Source organism: Pan paniscus, chromosome 23 (genome assembly GCF_029289425.2).
Source record: "Pan paniscus chromosome 23, NHGRI_mPanPan1-v2.0_pri, whole genome shotgun sequence".
Classification (NCBI taxonomy): domain Eukaryota; kingdom Metazoa; phylum Chordata; class Mammalia; order Primates; family Hominidae; genus Pan; species Pan paniscus.
The window spans coordinates 42,324,018-42,342,319 of record NC_085927.1 but is presented as its reverse complement, the minus strand read 5'-3'; the positions used below and the strand labels follow the sequence as shown (position 1 = coordinate 42,342,319).

Below are 18,302 nucleotides of genomic sequence, written 5' to 3'. Positions count from 1 at the left end.
TGATTTGAATGATCCAATAACAAACTTGACACGTGACCTCTAATATACATGTGTGGTTGTGTGTGTGTATGTGCACTTGCATTGTAGTACAGCCAAGCAGTGCAGAGTATACATTTTTTTTCAAATGCACACAGTTTACCAAAACTGACCACATGCTGAGCGGTAAAGCAGGCATCAAATTTCAAAGCATTGAAATCATATAGACCAGCAGTTCTCAAACTTTTTGCACTCGGGACCACTTTAGTAATAATTATTGAGGATTAATCTCAGACTCTTATCAATGTTTACCTTATTAGAAATTAAAACACATTTTTTAAAGACAAGAATATATAAGTACATGTCTCATCCATTAGAACAAAGATGTTATGTCATATAGCTTTTGAGAAATCTCACTGTACAGTCATGGGAGAATATGAATAAAATAGACAAATAATGTCTGAGTATTATAAAATGAATCTTACACACCTGAAATGGTCTTCCCCCTCACCCCCACCCCAGGGTCTCTGGACCATACTAAAGAACCCACTCATATAAGAGGATATTTTCTGACCACAGTGGAATTAAATTAGAAATGGTTTAAATAAAAACTAGACCTAGCACTTTGGGAGGCCAAGGCGGGCGGATGGCTTGAGCTCAGGAGTTTGAGAACAGCCAGGGACAACATGACAAAACCCCGTCTCTAAAAAAAAAAAATACAAAAAATTAGCCGGGCATGGGGGCATGCGCCTGTAGTGCCAGTTACTTGGGAGGGCCAAGGTAGGAGGATCACTTGGGTCCAGGAGGCAGAGGTTGCCGTGAGCTGAGATTGCGCCACTGCAGTCCAGCATGGGCGACAGAGTGAGACCCTGTCTCAAAAACAAACAAACTAGAAAAACTTTGGGAGGCCAAAGCAGGAGGATCACATGAGACCAGAAAGTTTGAAACCAGCCTGCACAACATAGGGAGACCCCCATCTCTACAAAAAGTTTTAGAATAGCTGGGTATGGTGGCGCACATCTGTAGTTCTAGCTACTGGGAAGGCTGAATCCAGAGAACCAGCTGAGCCCAGAAAGTTGAGGCTACAGTGAGCTATGATCACACCGCTGCACTCTAGTCTGGCATGATCTCAAAAAAGAAAATCCATATATTTGGAAATTAAGTAGTATGCTTTTAAGTAACCCATGAGTCAAAAACAAAACTATGGAAATGAGAAAATAACTAATGTAAGTAGAAAATACTTGTGTCTAAAAATTGACATTGAGTTAAGTAAAGGACACCCTTCTATGCTATTGGAGGGAGTGTAAATTGGCACAGCCATTATGGTAAACAGTATGGAGATTCCTCAAAAAATCGAAAATAGAACTACCATATGATCCAGCAATTGCATCACTGGGTGTATATCCAAAGGAAATGAAATCAGTATCCAAAGAGATACCTGCCCTCCCATGTTCATTGTAGCATTGTTCACAGTAGCCAAGATATGGAAACAGCCTGAATGCATTATTCAACCTTAATAAAGAAAGAAATCAATCTTTTAAAATTGAAGGGAAAAGACAGGGAATCCTGCCATTTACTACAGCATGGATGAAACTAGAGGATATGCTGAGAAATAGGCCAGACACAGAAACGAAAATACTACATGATTTTGCCCATATGTGCAATCTAAAAATGTTAAACTCACAGAGAGAGTAGAATGGTGCTAACGGGGTGGATGTTAGAGTATACAGAATTTCAGTTTTAAGATGAATGAGTTCTGGAAATCTAATGTATAACGTAGTGACTGTAGTTAATAATAATGTATTGTATTGTATTACTTTTAATGGCAAAAAGCACAATTACTTTTGCGCCAGCCTAATACCTATAGTCCCAGGCAATTGAGAGGCTGAGGTGGGAGGATAGCTTGAGCCCAGGAGTTGGAGGCTTCAGTGAGCTATGACCTAGCCTGGGCAACAGAGCAAGACCCTGTCTCTAAAATAAAATATTGTGTACTTGACATTTTCTAAGAAAATAAATCTTAAATGTTCTCACCAGAAAAACAGAAGGGGAAGTAACTGTGAGATCATAAATAGGTTAATTAGCTTGATTGTGATAATTATTTCACAATGTAAATGTACATTGTGTACACCTAAATATATACAGGTTTTTTTTTTTTCATTTTTTTTTGAGACGGAGTCTCGCTCTGTTGCCCGGGCTGGAGTGCACTGGTGCAATCTTGGCTCACTGCAAGCTCCGCCTTCTGGGTTCACGCCATTCTCCTGCCTCAGCCTCCTGAGTGGCTGGGACTACAGGCACCCGCCACCATACCCGGCTAATTTTTTTGTATTTTTAGTAGAGACGGGGTTTCACTGCGTTAGCCAGGATGTTCTCGATCTCCTGACCTCATGATCCGCCCGCCTCGGCCTCCCAAAGTGCTGGGATTACAGGCATGAGCCCCTGCACCCTGCCAATATATACAGTTTTTATTTGCCATTTATTTGCCGGTCATCTCTCAAGCTGGGGGGAAAATGATTTTAAAAATACTTATAGGCTGGATGCGGTGGCTCATACCTATAATTCCAGCATCTTGGGAGGCCGAGGCAGGAGGATCACTTGAGCCCAGGAGTTTGAGACTGGCCTAGGAAACATGGTGAAACCCCATCCCTACGCATAATACAAAAGTTAGTCAGGCCTGGTGGCACACACCTGTAGTCCCAGCTACTCAGGAGACTGAGGTGAGAGGATTGCTCGAGCCGGGAAGTCGAGGCTGCTGTGAGCTATGATTACTCCACTGCACTTCAGCCTGGGTGAGAGAACAAGACCCTGTCTCAAAAAAACAAAAGTCAGCCAGGTGTGGTGGCTCACGCCTGTAATCCCAGCACTTTAGGAGGCTGAGGTGGGTGGATCATGAGGTCAGGAGTTCAAGACCATCCTGGCCAACATGGTGAAACCCCGTCTCTACTAAAAATAAAAGAAATTAGCTGGGTGTGGTGGCACACGCCTGTAATCTCAGCTACTCGGGAGGCTGAGGCAGGAGAATCACTTGAATGCAGGAGGCGGAGGTTGCAGTGAGCCGAGATCACCCCACTGTACTCCAGCCTGGGCGACAGAGTGAGACTCCGTCTCAAAAATGAAAAATAAAAGTACTTATGTCTAAAATTTTGAGGTTACTGTTAATGTCCTTTTTGAATGGAAACATGCAGCCTTAAATGCACAAATTGGGAAAGAAGAAAGGCTGGAATATCAGTGACCCTAGAAAGCTAAAGAAAGAACAACAAATTATACCCTAAAAAGGTAGAAAGATGGAAATAATTAGGAGTAAAATTAGTGAAATGGAAAGATATATTATAGAAAGGACCAAGAAACGCAAAAGTTGGTTATTTGAAAAGACTGAAAAAATTCATGAACCTGTGAAAACAGTGGTCAAGAAGAAAAGAGAGGCATATTTTGATCTCTGTTTTACATGTTACTCAATGTTCATTGCTGCCTCCCTTGTCCATAAAGTGCCTTTAGTGTGTATGTTACTTTAGATTATCTTGGTGTCATCAAGCTTTACCCAGCAAAGAACCACTTTGTTGTCTACTTTAAAACATAGTTATCTTTAAAAGAATGGGTATCTTTATAGTCCCATATTAATGGCGAGAAACTGCAGGTAACAGTGCCTTACCCAGCTGGTTTTGCTAACTTTTCTCTATTTTGTAGGTGGTGTCGGGTTTGACATCAACTGTGGTGTCCGCTTGCTAAGAACCAATTTAGATGAAAGTGATGTCCAGCCTGTGAAGGAGCAACTTGCCCAAGCTATGTTTGACCACATTCCTGTTGGGGTGGGGTCAAAAGGTGTCATCCCAATGAATGCCAAGTAAGAGCACACGTTTCCAGTACGTGGTATGGGAGGGATAATAACCACATGACCTTCAGCTTCCTTTCCAGTGCAGTACACTTGAGAGATGAGGATTGTTCAGTTACTTTTCAGGAAGTAGTAAGAATTGTTTTTTTAAGCATGAGGTACAGCCCATTTATTGGAGACATTAGTCAACCGGTGTTATAACAGCCTTTGACATAGAGTAGTATTTATAATAACATCATATCCACCAGCGTTTATTGAGCACTTTCTATGTGTAAGGCGCTGAGCATCATATCATTTCATCCAGACAATAACCCTATTATCTTCCCTAACTTACAAGAAAGAAAACTGAGGTTTAGAGAGGTAATAAGCTTAGTGCCAGGTGTGGTTGGGTTTACAGAATCCCAACACTTTGGGAGGCCAAGGCAGGAGGATCACTTGAGTCCAGGAGTAAAAGATGAACCTAGGCAACATAGATCTCGTCTCTAAAAAAAAAAAAATTAACTAGGCATGATGGCTTGTGACTGTAGTCCCACCTACTCAGGAGGCTGAAGCAGAAGGATCCCTTGAGAGACCAGGAGTTCAAGGCGGCAGTGTGCTGAGATCTCAGTACTGCACCCCAGCGTGGGCAACAGAGTGACCCTGTCTCAATTTAAAAAAAAAAAAAAAAAAAGCTTAGTAGGTGATATCAGGATTCAAACCAAAGATCCTTTGACTTCAGAAGCTGTATTCTGAATCCTACTGCCTTTTGTCATTAAGCCTATTTAACCCCAGCCTTCCTCTTTGAATGATAGCACTGGATGTGTTCTTTGGTAAGTAGAGGATTAAATATAATGCTACAGTGTATCTCTCAGATGGCCATAGATTTTACCGTGTCATAGCTTATGCAAAGCAGTGCACCCTAAACTTTGCAGAGTACTTCAGTAGCAGAATAGTGTGCTAGCTATGTTTCTTTAATATTTTGCTTTATCCTTCAAATTTATGTGAACTTTGCATTATAATTAATAGAAAAAAAGGTTTTTAGCTGTTACTTGTAATGTTATTTAATTCCCCCTAACCAAAAAAAAAACCTAAGTAAAATCAATATACTTGGATGATGTGTGGTCTGTGATTTCACATGATCCCTGACATGCAGCCCCAATTTGAAAAGCATATGTGGAACACACAAATTCCAAACATCTTTATAAACATTTTAGATAGGAATTTTGTCTACTAATACTGAAATGGGGCTACTCGGCACACTGCCTATGGGGTGACCCTGCTCTGCAAGGAGCAGTAAAAAATAATAACAAAATGAAATAATTATAGTGAAATGGGCTGTCATCTGGGGTAGTGGGGAGAGAACATTGAAAAGTGTAGTTTTTCCTGGCAGTGTTTTAGAAGAGAGCTGGACCTTGGATGAAGATTAAAGCTTGTACCCTCTAAGGGTTTAATGTACGTGTACCTCAGCTTCAAAATGGAGGTGCAGTAAGCCACTCAGAACTTCTGTGAAGATGGGAAAAGAGCTTAAAATTTAACCTGTGTTGCCTGAGGAATTCCAGATACCTTCATTTATTTGACCGTAATTCATAAATGATTAAGGTGTGTACCTGGTCGAATTAGTCGTTAGAGAGTGATAGCTGATTAAGGTTACAGAGTTGTTGTTGTTGTTTTTTGTTTTGTTTTGCTTTTGTCTGTTTAATCACTACCTCATGGAATTCAGGATCAGAGAGGCAAAACTGAATATAAAAAAGATTTGAAAATTAACAAGGAGCAGTATAAATGTCAAGTAGAACTATAATGATGTCTAATAGGGCATTTATCATTTTATATTGCAATTATTTATATGACTGCATTCCTCAAAAAACCAGTTACTGAGAGCTTAAACTGTGTATCTGACTCAAGGCTTGGAACACAGGAGATAGTAAATGTCGAGTTTTTCTCTGCCCTTTAAGGATGTGGTCATCCTTAGGTTTTGATCTGCCTTTGCTGTGAGATGACTAGCACCTTTTATACTTATCCAGAGACTTGGAGGAGGCCTTGGAGATGGGGGTGGACTGGTCCTTAAGAGAAGGGTATGCCTGGGCTGAAGACAAGGAGCACTGCGAGGAGTACGGAAGGATGCTGCAAGCTGACCCCAATAAGGTTTCTGCAAGGGCTAAGAAAAGAGGCCTTCCTCAGGTAACTCACTTTGGAGGGGCAACATGTTAAATTTTTTTTCATATTTTGTTTTTATTGGGGGAAGAAAATGTATATCTTACATTTAGCAAACATATTCCCAGGTTTTTTTTTATGGTATATCAAAAAATCCAAATTTGTTTATGCTTCATTTTTATTCTAAAAAAACTATCAGGGCTGGATGCGGTGGCTCACACCAGCTTTGAGAGGCCAAGGAGGAAGGTTCGCTTGAGGCCAGGAGTTCGAGACCAGCCTGGGCAACATAAGAAGACTTAGTCTCTACAAAAATTAAAAAAAAAAAAATTAGCCAGGCATGGTGGCACATGCAAGTAATCCCAGCTACTCAGAAGGCTAAGACAGGAGGACTGCTTGAGCCTAGGAGTTTGAGGCTGCAGTGAGCTGTGATCACGCCAGTGCACTCCAGCCTGGGTGACAGAGCAATCAGGAGCTTGCAAATGTTCATAAAATAAGAAATAATGAATTAGAAGTGAATGGGAGAAAAATAGAATATGTTTATCAGGTTCATACGTCAAAATTACATATATACATATTTTGACAGTCTACAGATGGTATCCATGAGATAAGAATATACTAGATGTTTGAAATTACAGCTAGTTGTGAAGGCTTTGCCACTAATTCAGTGTGACACGTGGGCAAGACTGTCTTCTCTGGATCTCATTTTCTTATGGAAAACTGGGATGGTTAAAACTAGGCAACCTCTAAAGACTCTTCCAGCACTGACATTTTCTTTTTTTTTTTTTTTTTTTTTTTTTTGAGACGGAGTCTCGCTCTGTCGCCCAGGCTGGAGTGCAGTGGCGCGATCTCGGCTCACTGCAAGCTCCGCCTCCCGGATTCCCACCATTCTCCTGCCTCAGCCTCCCGAGTAGCTGGGACTACAGGCGCCCGCTACCACGCCCGGCTATTTTTTTGTATTTTTAGTAGAGACGGGGTTTCACCATGTTAGCCAGGAAGGTCTCGATCTCCTGACCTCGTGATCCGCCCGCCTCGGCCTCCCAAAGTGCTGGGATTACAGGCGTGAGCCACCGCGCCCGGCCGTCATTTTCTAGTTCTCTAAATCATCTATTAATATTAGCTGTAGTTGTGGTATATGTTCTTTCAGTTATAAATAATGGTGGATGTCCATGAACTCATAGATGTTTCAAAATCATTTGAACTTGGACCTTGTCTAAGAGTCAACATTTACCAACATTTATCCCAAAATTTGACTCTTTGTGATGTTTAAAATATCCCATGAACCATTTAAAAGCTTGATTTTTTTTTGTTTATGAAGCTTTTTTTAAAAAATTAATTTATTTACTTTAAGTTTTGGGATACATGTGCTGGTTTGTGACATAGGTATACATTTGCCATGGTGGTTTGCTGCACCTGTCAACCCGTCATCTAGGTTTTAAGCCCCTTGTGCATTAGGTATTTGTCCTAATGCTCTCCCTCCCCTTTCCTCCCACTCCTCGACAGGCTCTGGTGTGTGATGTTCCCCTCCCTGTGTCCATGTGTTCTCATTGTTCAGCTCCCACTTATGAGTGAGAACACGTGGTGTTTGGTTTTCTGTTCCTGTGTTAGTTTTTTATATGTGTATACCAAGCATATAATGATATAACAAAATTCAGGAGCTAGTCTACGTTATTTTGTTGTGTAGACTATTGTAAATGAAACACTTCTATAGCTTAGGAATTTTTTTGTTACTGAAACACTATTTGTATGTTTATTTTGTTGTTAGTTTGTTTTTATCTTTTTGGTTTTTAAATAGATTTTTTAAAAAAACTGGAATAAAAACTATCTTACCAGACATTTTTACATTTGCAGTTGGGGACCCTGGGAGCAGGCAACCATTATGCAGAAATCCAGGTTGTGGATGAGATTTTCAATGAGTATGCTGCTAAAAAAATGGGCATCGACCATAAGGGACAGGTGTGTGTGATGATCCACAGTGGAAGCAGAGGCTTGGGCCACCAAGTAGCCACAGGTATATTCTAGACTTTGTGCTAAAATGTATGTTTTATGGGCAACCAGATAGAAATTTAAGAGCGAAAACTCTGAAATACACTGCATGGGTTTTATCCTGAGTCCTCAACAATCAAATAACTTGGACAAATTCACTGGGCCATAACTTTCTTGTCTAAAAAAATGAGTATAATAGTTATTTCATATAGAATTATCATGGAAAGTTAATAATATATGTAAAGCACTTAATGTTTGACATTAATAAACACTCAATAAATGTTAGTTGCAGTTATTGTTATGTTTACTCTTATGAGTTACTATCTGGCCAAGAAAGAGCAAGAAATGTGTAAAGAGTGGAATTTATGAAATAGGCATTCATTTGGCAGATTATGTATCATATACCTGCTCTGCAACATTAGATGTGATGGTGGATTTGCTGATGAAAGAGGCAGATACTTTGCACTCAGATTGTCTCATGAAGTAAAGGTCATGTCCATTTAAAAGAAAAAATAAATATTAAAAGGTAGCAATTAATTATATAGGAGAGTCAAACAAAACACATTTAGGAAAAAGATTTTGGAGATGGCTTCATGGACCCAGTGTTGAGCTGGATCTCACAGTTTAGACAATTACACACAAAGACATTGGTGACAAAGGCAGCATGAACAAAAGCAGGAAGCAGCGAAATATTGGATAGGTCCTTTTGGATAGCTTGGAGGGTGTGTGAAATAATATATGAATTGTGACGGTTACTACAGGACTGAATGAAGCGGGATGAACGCAGAAATGAAAACAAAAAACAAAAGAAACTTTTAAAGAAGGAGTCAGGGGCTTCTTGCTTCTAGTGAGCAAGGGCCTTGAGCTTCCACAGCCTTTTGTATTTATTGGGTAGAAAGAGCAGGGAAGAGGTGGTAACGATTGGTCAGCTGCTTGATTGATCACAGGTTCATATTATTGCTAACAGGCTTCACATGTGCCTGTCACAAGAAACACTTGTGCCTGGGGCGTGGCTGCCCTCAGCATTCCTTCTGGGCAGCAGACGCAGTTGTCAGCTTGCCAGCATCCTGCATTCATAAGAACAGTTTGCTGTTTACTCATAGCCTCCAGTGGTATACTGAGTTGTTCACGACCCTCATTCTTTCGGCCTCCAACAGCGAATCAATGAAAAGGTATATAGATGCCTGGAAATTGTTATAAGCTTAAAATTCCATGTTACAGATCAGCCTCTAGTCCATTTTATTGTGTGAGAATTTAATAATTTGTGCCAGCCTGACCCTCTAGACTATTTAACCTAGCAGATGTACGAAGTGTCGACTAGTGTTTCAGAACATTCCCCTGAGTACTTCTCTGCATTTTGTCATGGATTTGATTAATCATGAAGGCAACAAAATGTATTTTGCTACTACTATTCCCATGCATTCACATATTGAGAAAGGAGTAATGAAGACCATCTTGTGGCTATTTGTTTACACATCCCATTCTCTTTCAAGTTCCTAGAGGGCAAATGTTGACTTTGTGTCCCACAAACTGTCACTGCACTCTGAAAGATTCTCCAGTACGTCTTGACTGAGCAAATAGATGAACTCAGAAACACATTAAAGGGAAAGTTGGCTTTCATTGGGTTTTTTTGTGGAATGAATTTGAATGTAGCCTACTTTTCTGCAGTAAATCTGAACTGTTCATTTAAGGGAAAGCTAACTGGTTTGGACTTTGTGGCTCTTGTTCCAGATGCGCTGGTAGCTATGGAGAAGGCCATGAAGAGAGACAAGATTATAGTCAATGATCGGCAGTTGGCTTGTGCTCGAATCGCTTCCCCAGAGGGTCAAGACTATCTGAAGGGAATGGCAGCTGCTGGGAACTATGCCTGGGTCAACCGCTCTTCCATGACCTTCTTAACCCGTCAGGTACGGTAGAAGTTGCTCTTCTGTTCCGAGTCATTCATGATGATGTTAAGTGCTTTAAAACATAGTGCAGTCCAGGCTGGACGTGGTGGCTCATGCCTGTAATCCCAACACTTTGGGAGGCCGAGGGGGGCGGATCACGAGGTTAGGAGATCCAGACCATCCTGGCTAACATGGTGAAACCCCGTCTCTACTAAAAATACAAAAAATTAGCTTAGCTGGTCGTCGTGGCGGGTGCATGTAGTCCCAGCTACTCGGGAGGCTGAGGCAGCAGAATGGTGTGAACCTGGAAAGTGGAGCTTGCAGTGAGCCGAGATCGTGCCACTGCACTCCAGCCTGGGTGACAGAGTGAGACTCCTGTCTCCAAAAGAAAAAAACATCGTGCAGTCCAGTCAAAGCCTATGGTGTTTGGTTTTGGAAATTCACATAGTTAACTTTCAAAATACCAGAGAAGTGTCCAAGGTTTTGGTGTTGTCTTAAACTAAATCATCAGAGTATCAGGCATGAGAAATGAGAGCAGAGAATCAAAATTATTCCTAGAATTTGTCTTGAACAGCATAGAGAATAGAATTGCCATTGACTAAGATTCAGAAGGCTGAGAAGAAGCAATTTTGAAAGGTGGGATCAAAAGTTGCCCAGCAGCTTTTCAACTAAAGATGAAAATGATGTGGTGGCATTTCCTGTGTGGTCTAAAGGACAGCTTTTGTCCTTTACGTGAAGATAATCTTACGGCTACGTTTGAACTTTTAAATCTTTCACTCCCTTCAGAACAGACTACCTGAAACCAGTGAGATGAGTCACGAAGAGCTGAACATAAGTCCTGAAGTTCTGGCTGCTTTTATCTTCTGTGTTTTCTCCTAGGCTTTCGCCAAGGTCTTCAACACAACCCCTGATGACTTGGACCTACATGTGATCTATGATGTTTCTCACAACATTGCCAAAGTGGAGCAGCATGTGGTGGACGGAAAGGAACGGACACTGTTAGTACACAGGAAGGGATCCACCCGCGCTTTCCCTCCTCACCATCCCCTCATTGCTGTTGATTACCAAGTACGTAGCGCTACGTTTGTAGTTTTAAGCAGTGGGGGCACGATTTAGATTGTTGTAAATGTGAATTACATTTAAAACGAAAAGCAGCAATTGTGAAAAGAAAATACTCTGTCACTCATGAGAACAGTGATTCCCAATCTTCTCTGAAGCAGTAACTCCTTTCCCCATCATTTGTGCTTGCAGTGGTGCTGTGTGCTAACTAGCAAGTGCTGCAGGAAGTGTATTTTACTCCACTACCGTGAATTGAGGCCTTTGAATTAGTGGAAGACAGGAGTAACTCAGTTACAGAAGACAGAGTAAACTCAGTCTGTTTCATTCCTCCTGTCCTCTTGGTGTCTGGCTGTGGTGGAGTTCGAAAGACCCCATAGTCTGCTTGCTCCTTTTACAGATGAGAAACCCAAAACAGAGAAGACAAGCACCTTGCTCAGGATGGTGGTTCTAGCAACACTTCTCTACACTTTTGGATTTTGCTTTGCTCTTATTTTGACTCTTCTGCATTTTTACTGGTCCTCAGATTTTCACTCTCGTCCTCTTCCTTCCCCTCCGATTTATCAAAGATCAAAGTACTATCTTAATATAGTTTACTAGCCGCGCGTTTAGAAGTCTGGGTTTCTCCGGCCGGGTGTGGTGGCTTACGCCTGTAATCCCAGCACTTTCGGAGGCCAAGGCGGGCGAATCACGAGTTCGAGAGATCAAGACCATCCTGGCTAACATGGTGAAACTCCGCCTCTACTAAAAATACAAAAAATTAGCTGGGCATGGCAGCAGGCGCCTGTAGTCCCAGCAACTCGGGAGGCTGAGGCAAGAGAATGGCGTGAACCCAGGAGGCGGAGCTTGCAGTGAGCCGAGATCCCGCCACTGCACTCCAGCGTGGGCGACAGAGCAAGACTCCATCTCAAAAAAAAAAAAAAGAAGTCTGGGTTTCTCCTACAATCCTACAGTGCAAGAGAAAATTTAAATTTTATGCATAAAAAGCCTATGTTTTTCTGAATTTTAACATGTTTGATTTATGTGCATCCTCAGCTCACTGGACAGCCAGTGCTCATTGGTGGCACCATGGGAACCTGTAGTTATGTTCTTACTGGCACTGAACAGGGCATGACTGAGACCTTTGGAACAACCTGTCATGGAGCGGTAAGGAAAACAGAAACTTCCTTAGAAATGCTCTCTTCAGTTTAGCTATGGTTTTCCATTTTGACTGGCAAATGTAGCTGATTGAACATTAACAGAGTTGAGACTTGGGCCTATCATGTCTTGTACTTCAAATTGTTCCCCATAATGTATACTATTTAGTGAACTGACTGGGGTCACCTAGTATCTCTGCCTCAGTGAGATCTGGTAGGGTTAGGGACCATTTCTTATCTCTGCAAGTCCAGAAAATCCAGACTGGGAAATTGTCACACTAGCTGAGCTTACTGTCTGGTTTATAAGTGATAGAACTTTAACTGATGCAAATATCACAGTTGATCTCAGGGATTGACTGGACCTGCTCATTTGTTTAATTTGCCCCTTCCTATTGTGTAGGTCCACGCAGGATTGGAAGGATAGGCCCTGTTTGCAAATTAGAGCCCATGTACAGTCTACACACACACCCATTTCAAAACACTGCCTCTCATCTTCTAAGCCCAGGGGTCAGGAAACTCTTCCCATAAAGGGCCAGACCGTAAATATTTTAGGCTTTTGGGACCAGATGGTCTGTGTACCAGCTCTTCAGCTATGCCATTTCAGTGCAGAAGCAACCTTAAGTACTGTGTAAATGGGCAATGCTGTGTTCTAATAGAACTATTTTAGGCCAGGCATGGTTGCTCACACTTGTAATTACAGCACTTTGGGAGGCCAGGGCAGGAGGAGCACTTGAAGCCGTGAATTCAAGACTAGACTGGGCAACATTAGCAAGACACCGTCTCCACAAAAACTTTTTTAATTAGCCGGGTGTGGTGGCACACCTGTAGTCATAGCTACTCAGGAGGCTAAGGCAGGAGGATTGCTTGAGCCCAGGAGATTAAGGCTGCAGTGAGCTATGATTATGTCACTTCACTCCAGTCTGGGTGACAGAGGGAGACCCTTTCTCAAAAAACAAAATAGTTTATTTTAAAAAGCAGGTGGTGGGCCAGATTTGGCCCATACACCGTAGTTTGCCGGCCCCTTTTCTAAGCCATCCAGAGTGTTGAGCCAGTGTTGAAATGGGAAAGAGAAACTGTCTAGAGTACCTTCTCCTAGGACAGACCTTCACAAATGTATTTAATCCTACTTTTTTTTCTGATTGTTTCTCATTTCTAGCTGCCTCCCAACTCCTAATTTTAACCCAGTAGTTTTCAACAAAGGAGATCCCCCTACCGCCATGGGGACATTGACAATTTCTGGAGGCTTTTTTGATTGTCATGGTTTAGTGGGAGTTGCTATTGGCATTTAGTGGGTCTTAGAGGCGAGGGATGCTGCTGAATACCCTGCATAGAACAGCCTCCCAACAAAGAATTCTCCGGTCCAAAATCTAAAAGGATATGATGAGGTTTAAAAGGCCTGTTACCAATTTGATAAAGTAAAAAAGATGTTTTTTTAAGCTCCTTTTTAGTGTGAGAGAAAATCAGGGAAAGGGCTTATCATCTTAGGGTTTAAAGTAAAGTTCATTCCTTTCCCATTCTAGGGCCGTGCATTGTCCCGAGCAAAATCTCGACGTAATTTAGATTTCCAGGATGTCTTAGACAAATTGGCAGATATGGGAATTGCGATCCGTGTTGCCTCACCCAAACTGGTTATGGAAGAGGTAAGTGAAATTTTGATAAATACATGAATATTTATTGTTCCCCATTTGTAATTTGTTCCAGTCTACAGAGACAGCAATTTAGGGTGTTACTAACAGAAATTGTTTGGGTTATTTTTTTTTATGACCTCAATTTTGGCTTATCTTCCTTGGTTTACCTTATTTCAGTTTTATGTTTTCATTTCTTTTGGTTAAAATTACGAGCCAAGTCCTTAAGAATGATTTTTACTGTTCATTTATAGTCTCCATCTACATATTAAGCTTTTCAAGAGTAGTTTGAGCTGACTCTTGCTTTTGCACAATTGTATACTTAGGTTTCAATTTGAAAGCAAATTTGAAAAAGGAAGGCATAAATGTTTGGAGAAAGTTTTATTTGATTGACAGGAGAACAGATTTTGTTTAAATTCTGTATATATGTTTACATATATGTACATATTTAAATTAAAGGCAATATAATTCCTTAATGATTTAAGAGAAAAGAAAAACAGTCATCCAAAAACTCAATTCCCTGACACAGTTATTACCTTATCTTTTAGAATACTTATTATTGTCGGCCGGGCGTGGTGGCTCACGCCTGTAATCACAGCATTTTGGGAGGCCGAGGTGGGCAGATCACATGAGGTCAGGAGTTTGAGACCAGCCTGATCAACATGGTGAAACCCCTACTAAAAATACAAAAATTAGCTGGGCATGGTGGTGGACACCCATAATCGCAGCTACTCAGGAGGCCAAGACAGGAAAATCACTTGAATCCGGGAGGCAGAGGTTGCAGTGAGCCAAGATCACGCCACTGCACTCCAGCCTGGATGACAAAGTAAGACTCTGTCTCAAAAAAAAAAAAAAAATTTACTTATTGTCTTAGTTTTTTCCTAAATGCTTTTTTTAAAGCTAGTCTTAATTATAGTTAAGAAACATTTTGTAGTTATTTTTAAAATTTTGCACATTATTATAAAATTGTTTGTGTCACTTTTTAAAATCATTGCTGAATATTCCACCAGCTGAGTACCTTACTTTCTGCCTGTAGTGGACATTTAAGTAGCTTCCAAATTTTTGCTACTATAAATTAAATTGTAATGAGTGTCTTCATGCATGAAGGTTTTTTCCAGTTGTTATAGTAATTAGAACAAAGTCTCAAAAGTGGAGTTACATGGTGGCTCATGCCTATAATCCCAGTACTTTGGGAGGCCAATGCAGGAAGATCTCTTGAGGCCAGGAGTTCAAGATTAGTTTGGGCAAAGATTAGCCAGGTGTAGTCCTAGCAACTCAGGAGACTGAAGCTGGAGGATTGCTTGAGCCCAGGACCTTGAGGTTACAGTAAGCTATGTGATTGTCCAGACTTGGTGCAAAGCAAGACCCTATCTCTAAAAAAAAATAAGGAAAAAAAGTGGAATTACTGAGTCAGAGTATGACAAAGACTTATTTTTTTTAATAACAATTCATTTTTCCCCTGATCTTAAGAATACATGTTTAATTTAAAAGATTTGGAATATACTGGCCAGGCGCAGTGGCTCAGGCCTGTAATCCCAGCATTTTGGGAGGCTGAGGCGGGTGGATCACGAGGTCAGGAGATCAAGACCATCCTGGCTAACACGGTGAAACCCCATCTCTACTAAAAATACAAAAAATTAGCCGGGCATGGTGGCGGGCGCCTGTAGCTCCAGCTACTCGGGAGGCTGAGGCAGGAGAATGGCATGAACGCGGGAGGCGGAGCTTGCAGTGAGCCGAGATCGCGCCACTGCACTCCAGCCTGGGCGACAGAGCAACACTCCATCTCAAAAAAAAAAAAAAGGATTTGGAAAATACAAAGGAGAAAACAAAACATTTAGAATTCAATCAGCCAGAAATAATTACAGTTAAAATTTGGATTTTTGGTTTTTTGGTTTTGTTTTGTTTTTTCACCTGCAACACGTGATTATTTGATTCACTTATTCAGCTAACACTTACTAACCATCCGCTATAGTTAGGTACTGTTCTATATGCTAGAGATACTGCAGTGAACAAAAGAAACATGAGTCCCTTCGTTGTGGAGCTTTCCAAATAATAAAACATACAGTGTGTTAATGACCATGCAAGTTCTATGAAATAAAAAGCAGGGAAAGGGGGTAAGGAAAGGTGGGAAGGGGTACAGTTTTAAGCAGGTGGTCGGAGAAGACTTCAGTGAGGTGACAATAGAGCAAAGACCTGAAGAGAGAGAGGAAACAGGCTACCTGGGCATCTGGAGGTGAGCTTTCGAGGCAGAGAGAACAGCAAGCGCAAAATCTGTGAGCTGAGGTTATGAAGGAGTGTTCAAGAAACAGCAAGGAGGCCAGGCATGACAAGAGCAAGCCAGAGGGAGATGAGGTCAGAGAGGTAGGGGGCGCCAGAGCATTTGGACTTTTGCTTTTACTCTGATTAAAATGAAAAAACCTTGGAGGATTTTGAGCAGAATAGTGACGTGATCTGACAAATGTGTTTGCATGTTGATGAGAAGAATCTACAAGAGAAATTAATGGTGCAGAAAAGAGGGAGGAAATTGCTGGAGAAGTGTCCTTGAATAGATGAGAGGAGATAGAGTCTGATGTACAAGTGGATGGGGTTGGTCTTTGCTAGGAGCATAGATAATTCATCCTTTATAAAAGGAGAGAAGAAGCTGAGCACAGTGGCTCACACCTGTAATCGCAGCACTTTTGGGAGGCTGAGGTGAGGGTATCGCTTAAAGCCAGGAGTTTGAGACCAGCCTGGGCTACAAAGCAAGACCCCATCTCTACAAAAATAAAAAAAATTAGGCACAGTGGCACATGCCTGTAGTCTCAGTGAGCTATGATTGTGCCACTGGACTCAACCTTGGGTGACAGAGTAAAAAAATAAAAGGAGAGAAGGTATAGATACAGTTATGTGGGGAAAATAAAGTTAGCATGTTTATGAATATTCTGGCTGCTTCTATTTTTTTCAGTGTATTACATAGTAAGGTAAGCAAGTGAGAGTGGGATCTGAGAAAAGGTATGAAATATTCATCTAGGGGAGAGATAGTCATTGGCCCAGTGGAATTTCATCTGATTGCCAGGAGCTAGAAATCGCCAAGTAGTACTGGGGAGTGATTTAGGCTCCCACAGATAACTACAGCCAAAGGTAGTTTGTGGTACGATGTAATGACTGCAAGATTCAAAACTAGGAGTGCCTAGGGAGAACAGGAGAATAGAAACAACCATGAAAGCCAGGAGCACACCTGTCCCACTTCTGGGACCAATGGCATGACCTGATTTGGGGAAAACAGCAGTCACCATTCAGAAAGTCGGAGATGAAAGTGATATTCTCGGGAAAGATCCGTGTTTCTGTAAAACAAGAAGGTGAAGGGAACATTCAAAGAAGAAGGGAGGGAGGGGATTTTGCTCCTTCTGGAAGGAGTTCCAGAGGCCACAGTGGGAAAGTTTCAGAAACTGGAAGGGAATGGGAGATGGGATAGAAAAGGATATTATGTACAGAACCGTATGGGAATCAGCATGGATGGCCTAAGCTTGTATTGACAGGAATGAAGATAAAGTGAGTGTGTGATGAGATTAGTGCTAATGGTGGCAAGGCTGTGTGGGTAGGATGGAAGGGTGGGAATGTTGCTGGAAAGTCACAGAAATAAATTGTGTGTGAGTGTAGGTACACATAGATACCCACATATACATGTGCACACAGTTTTACTTTGTTTTATACATATATGAATTTTATGACTTACTGTGAAGGTACTACATGTTCATTCCAGAAATTTTGATAACTGCAGAAATATATAAAGAAAGAAAATTAAAGTTGCCAGTAATTTCTACCATCAAGAGATAATTATCACTAACATATGATGGTTGGGTGCCGTTTCTTCCAATCAGGTTCTGGTGTGTGTTTTATTTACTTACATTTACTACATTTCCTAGTTATACAAGTAATACATGTTCTTTAAAGACATTTTGAAAAAATACAGAAAAAAAAAAAAAAAACAAGATGAAAGTGTTTTGGAAATCAGCACTGACCAACATCAGGCTTACTCCTTTTTAAAATTTTTCCTAATTTCATAGGCAAAAAAACTCTCTGTATTATTTTAGTGTGCATTTATTTCATCACAAGTGAAGTTTGGTGCTTGTAAAGACTGTGTTTTCAGTGAACTTGTACGATGTTTAAATTCCTCTCCTGCAGGCTCCTGAGTCCTATAAGAATGTGACAGATGTGGTAAATACCTGCCATGATGCTGGAATCAGCAAGAAAGCCATTAAACTAAGACCAATTGCTGTGATCAAAGGATAGAACCTTGGACAGCAGGGCTGCCTGACACCACCAACCCTCTCTGAAGTGGAAGTGGACTGACATGCTCTTCTGACATCAGACTCAAGGCGGGACAAGTTGCAAAGTGTGCAGCTGTAACTGCTCACGCCAAAATGGCTGATGGGGAGGCTGCTGCTTTCAGGGGCCCGTGCTTGTAAAATAACCTTCCAGGAAGAGGCACATTGCCCACCTTTGGAAAGGGAGGAATATGCCTTCTCCTTGGTTGTTCCACAGAGTTTTAGGAAAATCTGTTAGGGATGGGTAGATGTCAAACTGCCTTACGCAGTCATACAGATCTTTAGCCATCAGATTGATCTTCTTTACACCAAGCTCTGTTTACATTCTGAGAGGTGTCATGAAGAAAGTTCTGTTCAATAAGGTTTTGGAATGTTTC

At 41.3% G+C, this 18,302-nt stretch overlaps 1 protein-coding gene across 1 annotated transcript in view; it reads left to right on the top strand.

The window, feature by feature from the left end:
• Positions 1-18,302, top strand: part of RTCB (RNA 2',3'-cyclic phosphate and 5'-OH ligase) — a 27,103-nt gene extending 8,801 nt beyond the window's left edge. The window contains exons 5-12 of the mRNA XM_003821491.5: positions 3,658-3,814; positions 5,803-5,959; positions 7,781-7,940; positions 9,647-9,822; positions 10,681-10,869; positions 11,893-12,003; positions 13,514-13,633; positions 17,783-18,302. Of these exons, the coding sequence (XP_003821539.1) occupies positions 3,658-3,814; positions 5,803-5,959; positions 7,781-7,940; positions 9,647-9,822; positions 10,681-10,869; positions 11,893-12,003; positions 13,514-13,633; positions 17,783-17,890 (1,178 nt within the window). The 3' untranslated portion in view covers positions 17,891-18,302. The remainder of the gene's footprint in view (positions 1-3,657; positions 3,815-5,802; positions 5,960-7,780; positions 7,941-9,646; positions 9,823-10,680; positions 10,870-11,892; positions 12,004-13,513; positions 13,634-17,782) is intronic.